This window comes from Python bivittatus, unplaced genomic scaffold (genome assembly GCF_059951505.1).
Source record: "Python bivittatus isolate LINGU-HERP-01145 unplaced genomic scaffold, Pbiv_v1 ctg000480_np1212, whole genome shotgun sequence".
In the NCBI taxonomy this organism is placed as follows: Eukaryota; Metazoa; Chordata; class Lepidosauria; order Squamata; family Pythonidae; genus Python; species Python bivittatus.
The window spans coordinates 77029305-77052228 of NW_028277075.1; the positions used below are offsets into that span (position 1 = coordinate 77029305).

Here is a 22924-nt window from a genome sequence, read left to right on the forward strand (position 1 = left end):
ACTGCATTGGCTTTTTTAGCAGCTGCAGCAAACTGCTGACTCATATTTAAGTGGTGGTCCACCAGGACACCTAGATCCCTCTCACAGGCACTACTATTGAGCCAGGTACTGCCTATCCTGTACCTGTGCGTCTGGTTTTTCCTGCCTAAGTGCAGGACCTGACTTTTCTCTCCACTGAACTGCATCTTATTGGATAGTGCCCAGTGCTCAAGTCTGTCAAGATCCTTCTGAATCTTGAATCTGTCTTCTGAAGTATTAGCAATTCCCCTCAGCTTTGTTTCATCTGCAGATTTGATGAGTGCCCCTTCAATCCTAGATACATGTTCTAAATACCCTAAAAATCTGTGGCCTAGAACTATGGACCATGGAATCCACCAGACAAGAGGCAGTCTTGGATTTCACTGTATATGATGCATAAGTTGTTGAACCAGTTGGAAGCAATGCCCGAAGAGTTGCCAGATTTATTTATTTATTTATTTATTTATTTATTTATTTATTTATTTATTTACACATATCCCACTGGAATCTGAATCAACTCTGTGGTTATTTAATTGGTTATTTAATTCACAGATAAGTGGAAAGTAGTCAGTGAGACCAAATACAATGACATTTGGCATCCAATAGGGAATCTTTGAAATTCAGTGATTACTAAAAAGGACATTGAAAGAAAAACCAAATGTCCCATAATTATTGGAGGTTCCTCAAAATCACAGTAATGGATATTTAGCTAGAATGTACTGTATATTACAAACCTCTATACATCTCTTTCCTCTCCTTTCTTTTTAAACTAGAAGGATGTTTGTCACATAAAACTTAGATGAAAATATGTTTTTACCTTTTCCATGCAGTTGAGATAAAGTGGCATCTATAGGATTGCAGAGAATAAGCTATCAATGTATGTTCCTCAGACTCATCCTAGACTGCATTATCAAAATTTGACAGTGAAGCAACAGTTTTTAGCAGTGCAACTTTTTTTAAAGGAAGCAATAAAATAGGTGTGTTAAGATGCTAGCAGAGCTAATGCTTAATTATTGGTTATTAATAATCATGTCCTAGTTTCATGGCTTAAGTGAATGGGAAACATTTGTTGCCATGCTGTATCCGTAAGGAAGTGCAGTCTTGGAGACAAATTCCTACTGTATTTCATTCAGTGCTGATCTTTACTGAGTAGAGTCCAGTTCAGGGGTGGTAACAGGAAGTGAGAATGTCTATATTGCATACAGATGCCAGGGAAGCTTGCAGTACAAAACTTGTTTTCCCTTTAGCAGGGATTGGCCAAGACTTACTTAGTTCTTTAACGTTTAACTTGTTTATTTGAACTTCTGGCTCAATGCCTTCAAACCCGGGTAGCATCCAGCATCGCATTGGTAGAAAGGAATGTGTGGAATCCCTCTAGCTCCCAAGGGTTCCTGAAAAGCCTTTCCTAAGATAGCCAGACCCACCTTAAAGGTGTGGATGAAGTGAGGCAGCCTGTGGGGTAAGGGGATTTCTGAAAATCAGGCAGAAACTCTGTCCATGGAAGATGTATCTGTCTGGTTTTGGGGGGGTCCTTCCTGAGGGCTTTGCACACAGTTCACCCCCTTCTGTTGACCTTGCCTGAAGACAGATTTTATCAAATGCATATTTGATGTGCGTAGATCCAAACAGTGATGGGCAGGTAGAGGGGGTGCCTGAGCATTGTCATGCTACATATTGGTATTAGAGGGACTCCTACTGATCACTTAGCTAATGTTCGTTGTAAGAAAAAAATAAATATTTTGGGTATTTTTGTCTGCCAATCACCCAGAAAGGTTAGCACAAAGGATATTTGATTGTTTGTTCGTTTAACTAGGGCCTGTTGAAGTAACCAAATAATGGTTTTTCCCAGTGAAACAGGGTGTCCAATTTAGCTCACGTTAAAGTGACTGGAATTTATTGGGAAGTCATACTGCGCATCGTGCCTTTGGAATTTTCTGGTGTTTTTGATCATGGATTGTAATTCGGTCATGAAGTCCATCTATCAATCCCCATTCAGGAGGAATGTCAGAGAGTTCTGATGCTCAGAGCTTTTTGTGAGCGTTGGGGAGGGCTGGTGAAGATGGGGGAAAAATCTGTGAACTTCCTGTGTTACTGTAACTCCCAGTTTGTGTTAGGGACGATTTAGTAGATATTTTAGGACTCTAGAACATGAATTTGTTAGTGGCTTGTTTGGGGCAGTCCTGTTCCCTTGTCCAAAATTCTTTAGTAAAATAGGAAGGAACAGCAATCATCTGCAAGGGTTTCTGTGAGAATACAGATTACAAGACCCCCGCTCCCCTTTTGAAAACGGAAATAACTTCTGTAATAAAAGATAAATTGCAACTTTGTTTTCTGTTTGCCCAGTTTACCCAGTAGTTTTAGTGAAGCAAAGCGAGATGAGGATATTGGGCTGAGTAAGTCATCTTTTTGTTTTCTAACTTAGATTTTGAGAAGGGGAAGAACAATTCCCCTCTTTTTTTCTCTTTTTCTGGTCCTGTTCCAAATCTATACAATCGAAAAGTGATGCTGCCTCCCAAGGAGGGGAGCATTGCCTGTACATTTTCAACATTCTTGCTGGAGTTAATGACTTAGAAACTTGACTCCCCAAAAGAGGGAGGGCTCAGCCTACTGGTGTGTGTGTGTGTGTGTGTGTGTGTGTGTAAAGTTTAGTCACGAAAGGGGGGGTGGAAAGGGGAAAAATGCAGAGCCTCAGGGCAGCCTCTGACAGCGCAGTGGGCTGGCAGGCAGCTCCCAAACAATGTGCTTAGTATTATCTGCAGGACTGGAGCTGTCGGAGCGGGCTGGCGTGCTTTGGCTGTACCTGTGCAGCCTGGGCTATCGTTGGCTAGGTGCCAGCGTGCCGAGAGGGTAATTTCCCCCCTTCCTTCTGCCTTCCCTCCCTCCTGCATATGTGGTATGTAGCTCTTCCCCACCTCCTTGCGAGAGTCCTTCAAAAAACCTGGAAGCAGCTCCTTTTGTAACATAGTTTTAAGGTCTTGTTATTGTTGATCATTGTTGTTCTTCTTGATGTTGGTTGCTTAAAAAAAAATTGGAAGGGGGGATTTGCTCATCGGTTGGTTCTTGCCCGGCTTCCGTTTTTTTTTGTGGGTGAGGCCCCTTTTCTTCCCCAGTTCTTGCATGTTTTGCTTTGGAAGGCAAGATTTTTGATTTTAATTTCCCTCTTCTTTCATACCCTCCCTCCCTCCCTCCCTCCCTTTCCCCAACCCTGCTCCCCTTGTTTCTGTTTCTGCACAGGTTGCAAGCTGTCCTGTCACAAGAAATGCGAAGCCAAGGTAAGAATGGCTTATTCTGACTTTTATTGTCTTACAACAACATTGTGGTTGGGGCTACTTTTTTCTTTCTGTCTGATGATGCGAATCTGCTTTGAAAGCCACTGAGATCAGGAACTGGTGGCTTCAGCTGCTTGCCTTTCCTCCTTCCTTGCACTTCTGTTGATTTCTAAAACAGCGATCATTGTTCCAAGCACAACATGCACACTTCTTACCACGTCTGGAAGGTCTCCTTCCAAGCTATCTGGGAGCACTTCTGTCCTGAGATGTTGCAAGGAGAGCAGTATGCTTACCTTGATATGTTATTTAAACAGTTAATGGATCTTTTGAAAAATTCCTTCCCGGTTTAGCATTATGGCGGTTTGTCTAGGTTCCACCCCCCCCCCCATGTACACACATCCAGAGGAGGCACTGTGTTAGCAAGAAGGTTTCAAAAGCTTTTAAGGTGAACCATCTTTCCTTGTTTGTGGGCAAGGCTGTAAAATAGATCCAACGACCTGAGAATTAGTCCATCCTTCCCATTCACAGTAAGCAGTAAGATGCTTGGAGCAGATGGATTGAGCTTCAGGAAAATAATTCTTTGCCAGCTTTGTTTTGTAGTACATCTGTTCAGGCTGGCTCTTAAGGTATCTTCTGAAGAGTGCTTTCTCATTTTTACATTATGTTAGTCCCTGTGACAACCTTCCTGCATTAATGGGCTGAGTACAGAGGCCAAATTCAAATCTGTCTAGAGGGCTCAAGTGTGATTTGAGCATCAGTCCTCTTCTCTCTCTCTGCTGGACTGTATGAATTCTTAGAGATTAGGCAGATTAATGTCAGCATTTTCTTGTATTTATCAGTGACAACTACAAAGGAAAGAGATATTGAAGATCTGATGCAATTCAGAATGGTGACAATGGCCAAGGTTAAGCTGGAATGACCTCATAGGATAGCATGCCTACCAAATTCAATCCCAACAGTTTACCTATAATCCCTGGTCCCCTCCAGAAGTTGCTGTTGAATTGTAATATTTAATGTGTCATTTAATATATGGGGAATAATCCTTACTGAATAAAGTTAATTTCATTTTTAAATTTTTTGTACATTGCTAGCTTTTGACTGCCCCACTCATTTATCTGTCCTGGCACCACCTATATTTTTGAGCAAGCCCAGAACCAAATTCTGGGTAAGGTCTTCAGGATGACAATAGTTGCATAACCATGAGGTAGAGGAACTTGGCTGTATTATCTTGGCAGTGGATACCTGGACAATATATTAGGCCAGTTTAGAAGATAATGCTGTAGCCATATCTATGACTGGGGCTCAATTGTGTTTTCTTTCCTCCACCTGACAGTTTCTTCCTATATGTCCTTATTATGGGTGTATATGCAGAGGCCAAAACCACATAGTTATTTGAGAACAAATTGCCTGATATTGGCCTTTCATGCATGTTGCAGTTTGTATTGCATGTATGTGTGGATGTACAAGGTCAAATAAGAGGGAATGATGGGTTACTTCATGATTTTGCCAAATCATTATTCCCCAGGACTTTTGCTTTCTAAGCCTGGCTACCCAGTGATGTCTTTGCATTTCTGCTGCCATGGCCAGGTTGATTGTGTTAACCTTGTTCTTGATTCTTCCCCTTCTTTTCCTGACAGTTTCTCCTATTCCGCCTTGAAAATTATACTTAAAAGGTTTCTGTTAATAAGCATGTTTGCGTATATTTTTCATTTAGCACAACTTTCCCTAATCTGATGCTTTCCAGATGTGCTGGACTACCACTCCCAGAATGTTATCGAATGTATTGCATATTGATCTCAAGATGTGTTGGAACTGCTGCTCATGCTGGCTGGGAATTCTAGAAATGATAGTGCAACATGTCTAGAGATGCCAGGTTGACTAACCATACATCTACTGGTGCATAGTTATTCTGGACTTCAGTCTTTCTTTGCAGAGAGAAGGACCCTGAAGATAACAGCCTTAATGTTGCATGGGATATCTCAGGAAGGTGGCCTAAGGGTCTTAAACAGAGTCTCTAGCTTTGTGTATGAGCCATGGCAAAGATGGATTTAGGAAGAGAGAAAAAAGCTTTTTAATTAACAACCAAAGGCATTTTGAAATGGGCATTAAAATGGATATGCTCAATGTGGTTAGTAGAGAGCTTGGAGAACCTGAGACAGGTAGCAAGGTTTAGTTCTGGGACATGAGCAGATAACATTTTATAGAAGAAATTCTAAGGGTATTGATGAAGTTGCATAGATTCTAGAAAGGAAAGTGGTAGTGACAGTAGTGGTGGGAAATCAAAAAGATATGGATAAAGTTTTAGATACAATCAGTAGTGTGACAGACCAGGATAAAACATGGATGTGTACCAAAATGCTGGATTAAAGGGGATATTAATGATATGATAGTATAAAGAAGAGAAAAAACTAGTTCCAAGTTGCAGACAGTGTAGAATCACAAATCAGTTGCCTAGACTGGGGAAGAAGTAGCAAGATGGTGATGCATAACCACTTACAAAAAGATCTGGCCTGGCATAGTTCATATTTAAAAATGTAATACAAATTGGAGTCAAATAAATCTCATTTCTCTGTCATCCATTGTGAAGGTGTTCACAATAGAGAGACATTTGAAGTGGTTTAGATGAAAAAAGGCCTGGTATTTACTGAAGATGAACCTTGTGCTAATCACATGACCTGGGACATACAATTTTGAAACATCCCTCTTATCAGTGTCATTATCATAGAATCATAGAGTTAGAAGAGACCTGGGAAGTCTTCTAGTCCAACCTCCTGCCCAGTGCAGGAATCTCCATATCATTCAGCCAACCAATCTTTTCTTGAAAACCTCCAGTGATGTAGCATCCATGATTTCAGGAGGCAGGCTGTTCTACTGCTTAATAGACCACTCAGTCAGAAAATTTCTCCTTATTTCAGATTTGGCTCTCCCTCTGTAAAGCTTTCATCTATTAGTTCTTGTCTTACCCTAGGGTGCAATTCCTGTACCATCCCTTCATGTATCCCTTTAGCCTTCTCTTCTTCATGCTAAACATATCAAGTTCCTTTAATTGCTCTGCATAGGACTTAGCCTCCAAGCCCTTTACCATCTTTGTCACTCTTCTCTGCACTCTTTCCAGTCCCTCAGTGTCCTTCTTGAATTGTGGCAACCAGAACTGGACATGGTACTGCAGATGCAGTCTGATCAGTGCAACATAGAACGGTACTGTTGCTTCCCATGAACTTGATACTGCACTTCTGTTGATACAGCCCAAAACTGCAGCGGCTCTTTTGACAGCTATAGCACATTGCTGGCTTATGTTTAATCTGTGGTCTACCAGGACAGATCTTTCTCCCAAGTACTATGGTTGAACCAGGTATTTTTTTAAAAAAAAAAATTAAATGGTTTATAGAACTGTCCATCTCACAGCAGTGACTGTGGGAGGTGTGGGAGGTGTATAAAGATTAAAACCATCTTAACAGTATAAACCCATGATGCCCTGGTTAAATAAACTCCAAAACAAAAACCACATCATCAACAGAGCTCACCTGGCCCAAAAGTCTGGAGGAACAGCCAGGTCTTCAGAGCCTGAGAAAAGGCTGATAGGGCCGGATACTTATTTTGTACCTGTGCATCTGTTTTTTCCTGCCTAAGTGCAGAACATTTCATTTTTTACCACTGAAGAACATTTTGTTGGATAAGGCCCAGTGTTCACGTTTATCAAGATCCTTTTGAACTAGACCCTGTCTTCTGAGATGTTAGCAATCCCCCAAGCTTTGTGTCATCCACAGATTTTATGAGTTTCCCTTCTATTCTCTCATCTAAGTCATTTAGGAAGTTGTTGAAAGGTATTGGGTCCAGATCAGAATCTTTAGATACACCACTGCATATCTCCCTCCAAGTGGACATAGACCCATTTAGGACCATGCATTGGCCATGATTGTTCAGCCAACTGTGAAACCATTTGATAGTGAGACCATCCATCCTACATCATTCCAGTTTATCAGTTTATATCCAGGATCAGGACATTTTGTTTCAAGGTAGCAAATGCTTGTTAGGAAAGGACAGTGTACGGTTGCCTTGTTTTTTAAGGAATGGTCTGTGCTGTCAGAGGAAGGGATGTGTGGTTCCCCATCTCCTAACTCCTGGGACTCATCATAGCAGCATGCTGGCATGATAAAGTGAAGGAGCCCAAAAGCTAGCACAAAAGCTTTTAGGACTTGAAGATGAAAATGTGTCCATTATGGGAACCACAGCAACAAGGGTAATACTAGCAATTTAAGACCCTTCATTTTTATGAACAGGGAGAAGGGAGATAGAGACCTGGGGGTAGGGGGTAGGATCTAGTTCTCATTTACTGGCAACCAAGCAAGCACTGATGGGCTGTCAATTCTCTAAAGTCAGCCTGAAAATGTAAACACTGGAGTTTTGCAAAAAGTTTCACTTTGAACTGCCTCAAGTGCAAAACTTTATGAAATGCCTAGCTTTTGAGTACAAAATGCTGTCTTGGTCATAAAATGGTTTGTTCTAAGTTTTTAGGAAATATTTTGAACTAGAAACTGAGCTACTCCAAATTTGAAATATTCTATTTCAAGCTCAAAACACAAAAAATACTCAATACAGTCATCTCATATTTGAGGCAACATTTTTGCCCTTGAGATGCATAGTTTCATGCTCAAAATCATTTGAAATGAAACATTTTGTGTCATACAAAGAAGCACTGATTGGCTAGTAAGCTTTCTGCATGCTCCAGAGATTCATAGACCTGTAAACATACCCATGCTGATGACAAATGGATCTGAAAATAGACAAAACAACACAGATGAATCTTGCATATATTTAAAACTGGATTTAGAAGGTTTGGGAGGCAGAAAACAGGTTACTGTATCTACAAATGCTCTTTGTTACAAGACATGAAAATCAGAATTTGACTTGCAATACTGCCCTACTTCACTACTAGATGAATGATTAAATTATATATAGTTACATTGTACCATAGACAATTTGAGTTTTAAATTGTAAAAATAAGTTAACTGCTCACTAATCAGCTCATAGAAATCTCTTTTCCTTTCAATTTTTGACAACACCATGTCTCTTCTCACCATTGACAGCTACTTCTGTACTATGGTTCTAATAAAAATATCTCCATCTACATCTCTTATTTGGTCTTGGAGGGCAGATCCTGTTTTGGCATCTGCTGGGTTGTATGAATGTTACAAGTTTTGCAATCTGTCAGAGAGATTTTAATCTCCAGTCTCACTATTAAAAACATTACATGTTCCCTGAAACTCTATTAAATTATTCAACCAAGGGCTTTATATTTGGCTGCAAATAAATTTTTGTGAGTTTTAAAAAATCTAAAACCTGAGTCAAAATGAACCATATATTATATGCAAGAGAAAAGCATTATCATTCCTTCAGGTAACTATCATAGGCTGTTCCTGACAGACTTAGAGCCAAACAGAACCAGAGAGAAATGAGGTTAAGGTATAAACATAGGTGAGTCCAGAAGTAGTATAACTGGAGGACAGGATACTTTTTCACAAAGGAGTGAGGGAAATGTAAACCACAAAATAATTATTGAGTATACTCAATGGCCACAGAATGTTTAATGATGCTTGGAGGGAGTCAAGTGGGGTTGGTTGGAGGAGTAAAAATGAGTTGCAGCAATGAGTTGATTTGCTTGAATCCCTTATATTTTGTAGTAATCTGGAAGAGGATGTGGCTGTGCAGAAACACTTCCACTGAGGAATGAGGTGGAAGTTTTTGTAGTGAATCTCCTGTGTGTATCAAATATCAAGATTTATATCTGTATCTATGTTAAACTGAAAAACTGGAGAGAGTAAGGGATGCCACTTCCAGTCAAGATGTAACAATTCATGGTAGTTTGTAAATTATGACTTCTTTTTTTGGCATGGGTTTGCACATTACAGTAAGCCAAACAAACAAGCAAACAAACCCCACCATATTATGGCTTAGCATGACAGGTGAACCAGGTAATGTTAAGGGAGCACAGTGTTCATTTTGGCCCTTGAAAGCCATAAGTGGATTGTATTGCTGTTACTCCTCAGAGCATTTCCAACTACAGATTCAACGCTGGAAACACTCTCAGAATAGAAGTTTCATAATACCAACTAGGCAGTTTTACAGCTGTAAGTCTACAATCAGATCTTGCACTGAAGAGTCAGCATTTGGAAGATGAAAACGTATATTATGCTGAAGAAAGTTGGCAGGAATTCTAAGAAGGATTTCTGGTTTCTTTGTCAATATGTTACATACATGCATGCTCAATTGTTTCTTTTTCAACTTTTGCTTATTGTTTATCAGTGATCCCAGCTCCATATCAGTAAGCTTAGAACTTTGTTACAGAATAGTACATTCTGCTCAGATCTGTTATTCAGCTATTCTCACATTTTCCTGATCCTTCTTTTGAGAACTGCAGATCAGGAGTCTTTTACACACATAGTTTTCCCTTCATGATGTACAGTACACAGAATTGAGGGTGGACAGGAGAATATTATATACTTGTGTTTTTTTCAACCTGGTACCATTTATAGTGTTCGGGCTATTTATATAAACATTGTAGTTTTGGAAGGTCTGGAGATCATTAAGTTAAGGAAAGGCTGATATGCAACTAACACAATGGCATTCTTAGTTGTTAGGGTGTTAGACTGGGGAGATCAAAGTTCATATCTCCATTCACTCAGGTGACTGAGGAGCAGTTATTGTCTTTCAGACCAACCTAACTCATCTGATTATTGTGAGGATGAAATAAGAGGAAATCCTGATGTGCGCCACATTACACGCATAGAGGAACACAATGGTTAAGTGTACATTCCCTTTGCCTGTTCCAGTATTGTTAGAAAAAATGTTGAGCTTAACGCAATCAACATATGGCCTGGAGGAAGGAGTGCTACGTACATTACCTTGAGCTCCTGGAAGAAATATGCATACTGATAGATTATGTGCCATCAAGTTGGTGACCATGTAGACTTTCTTCAAGATGATTTTGCCTAACCTGGTTCTATATGTTTTCCATTGGTGCACCCATCACTGTGGTAATCGAGTTGATCCACCTTATCTCTGGTCATCCTCTTCTCTTTCCTTTCATCTTTCCTAGCACTGTACACTTCTTCAGAGAGCTAGGTCTTTGCATGATGTGTCAAAAGTATGAGAATTTGAGCCTGGACATTTGTGCTAGTTGTGCAACTCTGGGTCGATAAGTTCACTGATTCATTTCTTTGCCTTCCTTGCTGTCCACAGTATTCACAGGAGTCTTCTCCATCACAAAAATTCAAAAGCGTTAATACTCTTTCTATCCTGCTTTTCAAAGACTATTTTGAAGTTCACTTGAATGTTATAGGAAAAGCCACTGTCTGCACAGTTCTGATCTTTGCAGGTATAGATACATCATGGCATCCGGATTTCTTTTCCAGGGCCTTCATTGCTGCTCCATCAAATGCTAGTTTGTGGCATATTTGTTGGTTCCTTTACGGTTGATAGTCAGTCCTATAAGGCAGAAGCTGTCCACCACTTCAGTATCTTTATTGTCAGTTCTAAGACTGGTTGCTGTACCTGTTGCCATTGGTTTGGTCTTCTTTATATTTAAACTTAGTCCCATTTTTCACTGTGGTCTTTGGCTTTCATTACTACAGCTTGCAGATCATTTGCATTTTCAGCAGTCAGAGCAGTCTCATCATCATAGCGCAGGATATTGATGCTTCTTCCTCCAATTTTAAAGCCATGCTCATCTTCTTTCAATCCCATTTCCCTCAAGACATAACCTAGGTTGAATAACTAAGGGGGATAGTACATAGCATTTACTCTCTCCTTTGCCAACCTGGAGTCAGTGTATTAACAGTTTGCACACTCTGTTAAATCTCCTTTCTTTGGTATTGGTATGTAAATAGACCTATTCCAATCTGTTGGCTACTGTGTCTTTTTCCAGATTTGCTGGTCATAGCTTGGTTAGAACCTGTACTGATTCTTCTTCTGTTGCTTGCCTTATTTTTATTGATATTCCACCAATTCCTGTAGCCTTCCATTTTGGTAATGACTGGAGTGCTGATCTAATTTCATCTTCTAGTACTAGAGGTTCTTGTAAGTCGGGAATGTCTTCTAAGGTATCTTGGATGCTGATATCTTTACTGTACAGAACTTCAGCATACTCCTTCCCTGTTTAGTTGAACTTCTTTCAATTAATTATCTAACAACTTGTTTTAGCATATCAATTTGAGTTTAGAACCTTCTTCTGAGTTCAGAGATCTTATGGAAGACTCTCCTTGTTTTTCCATGACTGTTTCCATTTAAGTGTCTTTACAGGTGTTATTGTAATATTGTTTCTTGTCTTTTCTAACAGCTCTTTGAAATTCTTTATTAAGTTCCTTCCTGTGATCTTTGTCTTTCTTGGCTTTGGCTTCTCTTGTCTTCTTGGCAATTTCATCTGTCTATTCTGACATCCCGTTTGCTTTCTTCTGTTTCTTGATCTTTCACAGTCTCTTTTCACATTCCCCTTAACAACTTTCTTGAACTTAAGAAAGTTCAATTTCACGGTTCCTCTGATTCTCTATCAATGAAGTTTAGAATTTCAGAGTGATTCCTGATATTCTCCTTGAAAATGGTGGTTATATGTTCAAGATCATATTGTGGAAACTGGTTGGTTTTCTTCTTCCTCTTTAGGTTAACTTAGAACTTGCACATGAGCAATTCATAATCTGTTCCACAGTCAGCCCCTAGCCTTGCTTTTGATGCAATAATTGAGCATCAAACTGAGCTTCCTTGGAAGAAAGATGCCTGTCTGTCTCTGTCTGTCTGTCTATTAAAGAAATAAATAGTCAAGTCCTCTGCTAGTTCCTGGATGCAGTCCTTTGATCCCCGAAACAGCATTTCAGGAATGATAGCATTTTGTAATTTGTTTCTTAGCATTGTTCCCTGGACATATGTAATGTAAAGAGGGAAAATGGAAGCAATGAAATGAAGGTATTCTAGGGTAGATTGGAAGAGTCTGTAGATCCATAGGATCCAAAGATCTCTCATTTGTTAATATATTCCTGTAATGGGGAAAATATTAAATCTGGAATTTAATTTAATTTAATTTATTCCTCTACTATTGTGAAGAGTGGGGAGAAAGAGGGAAGAAAAGATGAAAGGCATCCTCCCCCCCCCCCGAGTTTGGGAGGGCATAGGAAATCATGGCTTATTCATCACTTTGTCTCTCTTTTCCTTTCTGGTGTATTAGTCTGCCTTAAGCTCTACATTAAACATATACAGAGAAGCAAGAATAATAATGGCTATGATGATGATCTGAAAGTATGTCCTTTCCATGAATAATTATTCCCGAGTCCCCACCAACTGGTCTTTTATTATCCTTCTGAATCACAAAATGTGATACTTCTTTCCTAGCTTTTTCATTATTATTTTTTTCCTGAGGATCACTTAGATTCTGTGGAATCAAAATGCAGGACACAAAGGCAAAATAATCAAGGCTTCACTGCAGTGTTTATTAGGCAGTTCTACTCCCACACGTAGATTCATTTCATTTCGGCCAACTTCATACAAACTCCCAGTACTTTACAATAATATATAATCTATGAAAACATAGAGTATCACTGCCCCATGTCCCTGACCCAAGATGAAGGTAATTTCTTTACCTGAGATGATCTAATATTTGCATACATTCCAGGCTCATTTCTGATAGATTAAGATACATTCATATCATATTTTATGGATGATCTATGGTTTTGAGAAAGTTCTGTTCTGCTCTCCAAATGCATTATAATTGCTTTCTTGCAGATCTCATTCTGCTGATTGTAATCTATAGATAAATGACAGAGAGATGCAAGCTGTTTTTCAAAGAGCTATAGACTGAAACAAGAATTTCTATTTATGGTGTATTTACTCATTACACTTGCCTCTGATAAATAAGGTTGATATGTTTTTGTATTATGTTAACAATTTGAAAATCTGTTTGCCCTACAGACAGCACTGATCAATGTGTGTGTGCTTATATATACACACACGTGTGAGTGTGTAACATTTGTATACTTCTTGAAGTGAAATATTGCATGCCTCTGCTACCTTTAATTGACCTGCTGAGAAGTTGATGTCTTGCAGGGAACCTTGAGTTGATTCTTTTGTTGTTGTCTCAATGACTAGTGGAAACATCAGTATAGAAGCATAATATGTGTATGTTTGAAAAAAATTGAATAGAGGGAGAGCTTGCGGTATGGTGAGTGACCAGGTGAGAGGAATCTAATAAAAGATGGACCCTGTTTTCAAAGTAGAAGGGTTTCCCCCCATGTGTTATTACTTTAACTTAGTCAAAGAAATCATAATCCTTCTGAATTATTTTCTGGAGGGCCTGCCCCATACCTAACCTTGGTCAGCCATCTTCATAGGAAATGTAAGAGTGATACTGTTGGAACCAGTTTAGTGCAGAAGTTGAGGTGCTGGACTGACACTGGGTAGAGCGAGGTTCAAGTCTGCCCTGAACCATGGAAGTTCAGTTGGTGACCTGGGCCAGTCTCTTCTTTCTGTCCAACCTACCTTATAGTGCCTGAACAAAACATAGGATGTAAATCTAACAAATATATAAATATTTTAAGAGGTGCTGGTTCCTTTTCTTGAATTTATAGATGTTTTCCTGAGCTGGTGCCTTCCAGATATGTAAGAACAACTGCCATGATCTCAATGGTCATATTAGCTGGGGATGATGGAAGTGGATCTGGAGGGTACTGGTATAAGGAATGTTGACTTACAGTATCAGGCAGAATTAATAAGTATGTATGCAAATTTCCTCAGAAGGTTAGTTCTAGGAAGGGCTGGCTGGGAGATTAGAAATGTAGCATTTGGCAACATGAAGGAGAGAATTTACCAATCTGAGAATTAATAATTTATTGTGGTTGTCATTGAGTAATAGTTTTCCTGTGTTACATCATCTTTGTTGCAGCTATATTTACTTTGAGCACCTGCTATATAGATATGTGCATTAAAGCCAGCTTGGAGATGATGTGCCATGTGACATACCCATTTGGGGGGCATTTCTGGTGACCATAACCTAGTCTCTAGCTTTGCCAAATCTGCACATTAAATGACTGAATTGTGAGCTAATTTAAAAAAAAAGACAAAAATATTTCAGTTAAGAATTACGATATTATAATCCTTCAAGCCCAAACAGTCCATTCACTTAATAGATTTTAACTCAATTTCTGTATTATGTTTTTAACCACTGATACATTATTCATGTTTTGACTTATTCTCATCACCTTAGCCTCTGAAGATATTATGCTGAAATAAATTCCACTGATGTCAACAGAATGATTTCCCTTGTACTGTAATGACTTAGGATCACAGCCCTTAGCATATATTTTACTTGAAACTGAATGTAAGCTTTTGTGTTTTTGAAGATGCAATTGTCATGTGCCCTACAAAAGTTAAAACATAGGTTCAGCCTTTCCCAGCCTGATATCTGCTAGGCTCATTGGATTACAACTCCTATAATTCTCAGAGATCACGGCCTTGCTGGCTGCAAATGTTCGGAGCTGTAATCTAACGTTCCTGAGAAGGGCAGATCGATCCAGCTGGGCTTCCAAATCTTTAGCACATTGCTTAAGTGCAGTAAGTGCTCATTGGTAGCCTAGAAACATTTTGGTGGTTCTGAATTTCAGCCAAAACAGCTTAGAGAGGTTTTAGGGGCTGGTAGTAAGACAGGACTGGTATGCATCACCTTTCCAATCATTTTTCTCCCATTGGCTTTGTACTAGCCCATCCTCCAATCTTTCTTTCCCTACCACCACCTAGCTGCCTGTGACCTTAGCTTCAAGAATAGAATATCCAACTGGTCCACCAAACCCTTGATCTGTCCAATTCCTTCTTTTCTCTTTCTCCCCTTGGCATGCTGATGTCCTTCAAATATAGTGTATCCAACTAGGCTATCCAGCTCTTTCCTCAATTTACAGAATCATAGAGTTGGAGAAGCCTCAGATCATCTAGCTCAAGCCCTGCTGATGTTGAATCTAGCTAAAGCATTTCAGAGAGAAGTCTGTCCAGATTCTGTTTAAAGACCTCCAGTAAAGGGGAACATACCTTTTTGTGAGGCAGCTGGTTAACAGCTCTTACTATCAAGAAATTCGTCTTAATAACTAATCTGAATCTACTTCCTTATAGTTTCAGCTTGTTGGTTCTGGTCTGGCTTTCTGGGGCTACCAGGAACAAGTCCATTCCCTCCTCTATATAATAACCTTTTAGCTATCTGAAGACTGCTATCATACTGTATCTCCCCTCAATCTCCTCTTCTGGAGGCTGAGCATGCCCTGTTCCTTTCACTGTTCTTCAGAGAACTTGATTTCCAGTCCTCTCACCATCCTGGTAACTATCCTCTGAATTCACTTCACTTTGTCAATGTCCTTTTTACACTGTGGTGGTCAGAACTAAGTACAGTATCCCAACTGGGCCTGACCAAGACAGAATAGAATAGGACATTTGTTTCCCATGATCTGGATTCTGTGTTCTTGTTAATACACCCCTAAATAACATTTGTGTTTTTAGCAGCTGTTTCACATCACTGGCTCAAGTTCATCCTATGATCTGATAGAACATCCAGTTCCTTTTCATATGTATTGCTCGTAAGCCAAGTTTCCCCATCTCATATTTGTGCCTTTCATTTTTTTCTCCCCAGATGCAGGACTTTACATTTCTCCTTACTAAATCTCATCCTCTTTGTTCTAGCCCACTGTTCAAGCCTGTTTAGATCTTTCTGAATCTTCTCTTTCTCTTCTGGAACGTTAGCCACTCCTTGTAGTTTTGGGTCATCTTCCAACTGGATAATCTTTCCCTCAACCTCTTCATCCTCATCAGTTATAAAGATGTTGAACAACACAGGGCCCAGGACAGAGCTCTGTGGCACTCCACTCAATAATACTGTTCAATCCGATGTGAAGTCATTTATGTATACCGTCTGGGTGCAGTCATTCAGCCAACCCTAACCCTAACCTCTTTGATTTTCCTTTTGGTTCTGGCCTACCTGGAAAATTCCTTCTTGTCATTTTGGGCATTTTTGAAGTCTCTGCTCATTTTGTGCTTTAATCTTTCTGACACAGTTCCTACAGTTGCTTGGTGACTTTCTTGTACCTTTTTTTGGCTATGTACATTTGCTATAAATCTCCCCTTTGCTTTTGAGCATTATAGAGAGTTGGGTGTGTATCCACACTGGTCTCTTTAGAAGTTGCTGATTTTTCTTCTGGTAAGTATTGTTTGCAACTGCGCCTTCTGTACATCTGGAGGGCACCCATTTGGAGGATGCAACCTTGAATGTAAACAAAAGAGCTGAATTCTGTGTTTGATCCTTATTGACTCCATGTAGCATGTGCAGCCTTCTCCTTTGTAGAAAGATAAAGATCACCTGTTTTGTCAGAGAAGCCTTTGTGTTATGTCCTGCTCTTTTTCTCCTCCATTGCTTCTTACTACAATATCTGCTAACAGTTCTTTGTTACTTTTGGGAGCTGCTGCTATTATTCTAATGCCAAAACCTTTGAATATACTATGTTGACAAGGGTTGGAAATACTTTCATGTGCTGGCAGCTGCAGAAAGAAGGCACACAGTTTTAGAGAAGCACATTCCATGGCTAAGTCCAAACACCTGGGGGACTCAACAGCTCCACCACCAACTACCAGGGGTGCTTTGGTAGACAGTGACTGTCAGAATCCTCGCAATCAATTTAGCCAACTTGCTAGCTTGGTTGCTTTGTTTCTGCCAGTTGCCCCTTGGATGTTTTCAGTATTGGGTCACAGTAACTTTTTGACACACACAGGCTTAGTCTTAGCAATGTTTTGGACCTGTACACTACTTCTCAATAAATGAATGTTTCTTTGAACCCATATCGGTTTCAAGGGGATCTTCTTTTGTTGGGAATTGAAGGTGACAGATTGTTACAGTGACTTTCCATGCCAGTGATGAAGAAGTCTCTTAGGTGTAGTTGTAAAGTGGAGCTACCATTGTGAGAATCATTTTCGTGAACCATAACTTAAGAATCAGCCACCAAACCAGGTTGACATTCAAGGATATAATTTGTATTTATCTAGCACCAATAGCATATGTGGAATTTTATAGAGTGATAGGACAAAGACGATTTACAGTCTAAATTTTAAAAGAAGACAGTGGGGAAGCAGGAATGTAATGTAAGTAATCAAATCATTGGATCTGATGCCTATTTAAAGCTAAATAGAAAAAGTGAATTTTGACTTATTGAACTTTCTTATTAGTGTGCCATCCTCCTTCTCAGTAGCCGAGGGCAGCAAATGTGAGATCACCTGACTCTGCTTCACAATAGTTCTTTGAAGTAGGCCAGATGGAGTCATTTCCACTTGTCAAGTTAAATATGGAATTGTATGTACTCATTCAAATGGCAGATGTAGATACGGTGGTGGTTTTATTTATGTTTCTTGTCAGTGCAGATCATTACACTGACAAGATTCACATATGCTAAGCCATAATTTGTTTAATTTTGGCTTATTCCATAAATCATGTTTGGTTGCATTTGCACAGTGTAGTATGTCATTAACCATAGTTTACAAATCTCAATGACAGATTCACATAACATGCTGAATCCAAACAGACTATACTATAGCTTAGTACCATGTTTGGCCCAATCTGGTACCTTCATATTAGGTATCATTGGTCTGAAATGTTTGGAAATATTTCCTTTTTCTGATCTGATCTCTGAATATATCATACCCATACATTACCTAACTTTCCCAACTTCCTTCATTTTTTTTTTTTAAAGCTCAGATTCCCCCCCCCCCCCCCATAGCTCAGGGTTGTTTGACAAATTTGTGCCATATAAGAAAAACTGATATGAATTAAAATAGGCTGAGGACAAAAAAAGAAATCTATTAACAGGAATAACTGAAGAGGGATATTAACTTTTGAGAGGAAAATTAAAATAGCCAATGTGTGAGGAAAGATTAAACAATCCAACTATACTTAGTAAAAGATTAGGGCAAGAGTAGAGGGCCCAAGACAGGTCTACAGACATGGTCAAGGTCACTCTAGGAGTTTATGACTTAGTTGGTTGATGGCCGTTCAAAAGCACATGCTTTCATTGCCAAGGTCACCTTTCATGTGTTTAAACCAGTGCATTTTTCAATGCTAGTAATGTGATGCTTGTCACATGACTGGAATCTATTAAATGCTGATGTCTTCTGTTTGTCCTTTGTTTTTAAAGGTTTCTGTATTTGCTTTACTTATATTTCTCAACTTTTCCTGTAACGGGCAGTGCCTGTAAATACAACAATATGCTTGGAGAAGAGGTGGTAAGGGAGAATGCATGAGAGAAAAGGAATGAGGACAGAGGTGGAATAAATAATTACTGGATCAATATTTAAAGCATTTTTTTAAAAAATTGTGTAGCTTGCCCTCTGGTAGGGGCTAGAAATTATAGTTGGATGCTCAGTGAAATGAGCACTGCGGTATCTGTGGGACCGCCTCTCCCTGGGGGTATTGGCCCGTCCTACCAGATTGGGTAGGGTAGGCGTGCTCCAGGTTCCTTCCCTGAAATGTTGCGATCTAGTGGGACTTTGGAAGTGTGCCTTTTCCATGGCTGCCCCTACCTTATGGAATATTCTCCCCCTGGTGATCTGGTAGGCCCCCATCCTTTTAGCCTTCTGGAAGGCTATCAAGACCTGGCTTTTTACCCAGGCACTGGGATAGAATGAGGATGTTTTGGGTTAGTTGTTGGGGCATCCCAAGGGGATGACTGAGGCGCTGCGTTTTGGTTGTGTTTATGGTTTCCTGTTTTTTATAGTTCAGGGTTTTACTATTGTTGTGAGCCACCCAGAGCTGTGTTTTAAGATGGGTGGCCATACAAATCTTATAAATGAATGAATGACTGAATCAATGAATGAATGTGGCAGCAGTTTTAGTGGCTTTCAGAATGGCTTCTTGGACTTTCTAATGTTATCCTTTTGTGACTGATGGTGAATACTAAGAGCATAAAGAGTGCATAAGGCTGGAAGTCTGGATTCATAGACTTTTCACTAGAGAATAGGATTACCAAACTTTGCATTCTTAGTCAAACTTTTGTCCTGGTCATTCTTAGACAAAATGCACAGCAGGATTTAAAACCAATTTTGCCACCTTTTTAGAGTTATTGCCATACTTTAATTTTTGCTCATTCATGAAAAGTGCCACTGTAGTTGTGCCTCTTGAAGAAGTAATGCAGGAAGCACTTGAATTCCTTAGCTGCATTTATCCCATTCATTTTCCTCAAGTTGATGACTGCACGTTTCTGAGCCCTCGTGCTGAATATACAAGAAGTCCTTAATACAGCTATGTGATGCTAACTTTTCTGTAGAACCGAAGTAAGCACAATGAGGTTAGACCAATCTGTTTCCTGAAATTATATCTAGGGAATAGAATGGGGCCCCAAGAAAGAGAAATTTGGCCATGCCTGGCATAGAATGCAATTGATTTGTGTTGCTGTCTGATTATTTGCCTTCCATTCAGTGCACATTTGTCTCTTATTTCTCTAAACGGGGTTAAATTTATGATGAGTGGGGTTCCCTCAGGAAATTTTGATCTGAAGCATCTATTTAATGGGAGACGTTTAAAGGAAAAAGCTCCTTTCCATGCATTAAACACACAATTTATGTTTGAGGGCCTGTGACTAACTTCTGCTGAACAATGTTCAGGTTGTGGAGGATTTTGGTCTCTGTTCTGTTCTACATCCACATAGGAGAGCCAAACTTCCACACCAAGACAAACGTCATTTTAAGCATGAACTTATAGTGGATCAGTTTGTGGTGCAGGAATGGGTGAGAAAGGAAGGGAGATTTAGACAGTACAGAAAGATGAACAGAGATTTGTGGCCCTCTACAGATCACCAGCAGCTCTTTATTTTTCTGACCACTGGAAATCTGACTCATACTAGGATTTATTTCTGGTTTGTATGTATTCATTTTACATTTTAATGACTGTGAATGATTAAAAATCTTTTTTAATAAATTCAACTGAAGCTAACACTGAAGTCACACTGATTTCCTGCTTCTGATTTTTAAATTGCCTGAACATTTTCAGGGCTAGAAAGGTAGCTTTAAAAAAAAAGAAGGAAAGCACAATAGAAAAAATGACTTGCAGAGGTAAGTATCTAGATCAGTGTTTCTGAACCTTGGCAACTTTAAGATGTGTGGACTTCATCTCCCAGAATTCTGGGAGATGAAGTCCACACATCTTAAAGTTCTCAAGGTTCAGAAACACTGATCTAGAGTACAAGGTTCTGGGATAATTTGAAATAAGCAATATTCCAAGGGTTCCCCCCCCCCTTTTCCCAATATTAAGCTAATTTATTATGGAATAGTAGCTTAGTAGCTTACTCTACTAAGTTGCTATTATTGTCATTATTATTTGTTTGAGAATAGAAATAGCCTGTATTGCCCTCTTCTTAGGTTTTTTCTACTTTAATCAGTGTCTTCCAAGCACAAGGATTTTGCTTGGCATATTTTATGAATGCTACTTTCTCAGAAATCTGGTTGCCCCAGTTGATGTACTGGGAGTTCCAATGCAGGGGTGGGAAGTTGCTTGTTGCTTGCAATAGGTTTGCTGGGCTGCCCATAAAGTTGTTCTGTGTTATTCATAAGCTCTTACCTCAACATTTTGGCTTCTCTCTTTCCTTGCATTCCTGGTCATGGGGATGTGAAACTCAGTCTCTCTTTTTTACCTCCTTCCTTCCCACCCACCCAAACCCCAACCCCGCTTCCCACATGAGCAGGTTTCCTTGAATTGGCTTCAAACTTATTTGGCACTTGATTACCAGAAGTGCTGACATCTGGTCAGTGTTATGCTTTAAACGTGAGATTGGTTGTAAAAAAGTAGGCCTCAGAAGCAACCAATAGGAATGAGCTTGAGGGGGGCAGAGGAGTTCTTGCTTATTGGGGCTTAGACTTTTATGAAGGCAAAAGCTTGGAACTTTTGGAAGAGCCCATTTTACTAAGCAAGTGCTTTCTGGAATTGTTCAGCTGTTGGTTATCTTCCTTTTCTCCTCTGCCCCAGAAAGTTATGGTTATGTGACTAGCTGTTGGCCCTTGTAAGCATAAATTTTTGGCCAGGCTGCTATGGCTTTCTGAATCCTTTTCAGCCTTAGAGAAAGTCAGATATGCATGAGAAATTTCACCAGGGCCACACTGGTGTGAAATGGGTGCACATGGATGCCTTAGGCTGCCTTACATCTTGTAGCTGGTAGTGGCATGAAAAATGTTGGCTTTTCCAGCATACCCATGGCCTATTTGAGAAATACTGGTGCATGAGGAATGAAGAACTGATGACAGATTTTTGGAGAGAAGGGTCCACCTACCCAAAATTGGTGAATATATTGGCAAATAGTCATTTGGCATCATTGCATTACAGGACAAGTTTTACAGATGTTGTATTTTACAGTTTACAATTCCTTTTGAAACTGCATGAGATAGTACTATAGAATATAGGAGGTGAAAGCGTGGCTGCTTCACCTATTATGGAGCTGGCCTCTTATCTCTTTTTCTCTTTTCCTGGGTTTTTGAATGAACAAATGACTAGTCCTCACAAGTGATTTTGGGATAGTGCTAAACTTGCTGCTTATTTTAGGCACTGATTGTGGATGGAGAAGCAAGAGACCGCAAGTATAAAGAATGGGGCTTCAGCTTATTGGTAGGGTTAATGCCTTGACACTGTGGGTTAGTCAGGTCAAGCAGTGGGGTTATAAGAAGGCGATATTGTCATTCTGAGACTCCTAAAAAGCTCACTCTTTTATTATACCATAAACTTCAACGGCCATGGCCACTGACTTCCTCAATAGCAAAAGGTAAAATTTACAACCCTTTGGCTTGTTCTCAGTCTACCTGGTATCAGTGCTCTGGCCTACTTAGTTCTTGAGGAGAGTTTTGAGAACATCTGCAGGAGTGTTTGCAAACTGAGTTATTAGAATAGCTAATCCCTGTTTACCTGCCATGTCTCTTTAGCATCTAGATGTATCAGTGATTTGCAAAAAAGTTCCAAAAGGCTATGTTTCCAAGTAGGAAAGGCCATAGGTAATGGGAATGGGTCAAGGAACCAGTTTACATTTGCCTAAGACTCCTATGTAAATAATAAAGGCTTCATGATAAAAGATTTCTTATCAATCCTATAACGACCCTTCTTGCTAGATCTGCATATGCCATTCAAAGCTTCAATGGAAAGGGATACAGTCCTCCACAATTCCAAAAGGGTCACTAAATTACAACACAACCAAAACCAAACAAAAAGCCGGCATGCCAAAGGCAAACACATTTTTTTTTAATGAATGAGAACCCATCATGTACATCTATATCTCTCTCACAGATCTTGAGAGAAAAAAGGAAATTGTTTGCAAAAAATACAGTCAATGACAGTTATATTGAAGCTTAAGTGTGAGCAAATAAAAGACAGTGACCATTTATAACACTAATAATTTACAATAACATAAATATTATTAAATTCACCAACACCTGTAGTGAATTTCAAAAGCTTCATCCTATGGAAGCCATAGGCAAAAGAAAAGAATATTTGGATAAGTTATCACCTGTGGTTTCATGCTGCAATCACGCCTTTGAAGGTCCTTTTTTCAAGTATGGCTTCATTTAGGTCAGCACCAGAATGCCGTACTGTAGAAGGTCAA

The 22924-nt window shown here is 39.6% G+C and overlaps 1 protein-coding gene across 12 annotated transcripts in view; it reads left to right on the plus strand.

The window, feature by feature from the left end:
• TNS1 (tensin 1) overlaps positions 1-22924 on the plus strand; it is a 325093-nt gene that overhangs the window by 114134 nt on the left and 188035 nt on the right. For 11 of the 12 annotated variants that reach the window (XM_088146384.1, XM_088146386.1, XM_088146388.1 and 8 more), the window contains exon 3: positions 3253-3290. In XM_088146384.1, coding sequence (XP_088002510.1) covers positions 3253-3290 — 38 coding nt within the window. Of the gene's footprint in view, positions 1-2798; positions 2866-3252; positions 3291-22924 lie in introns of those variants that run through there. The other variant, XM_025163216.2, reaches the window with a different exon arrangement.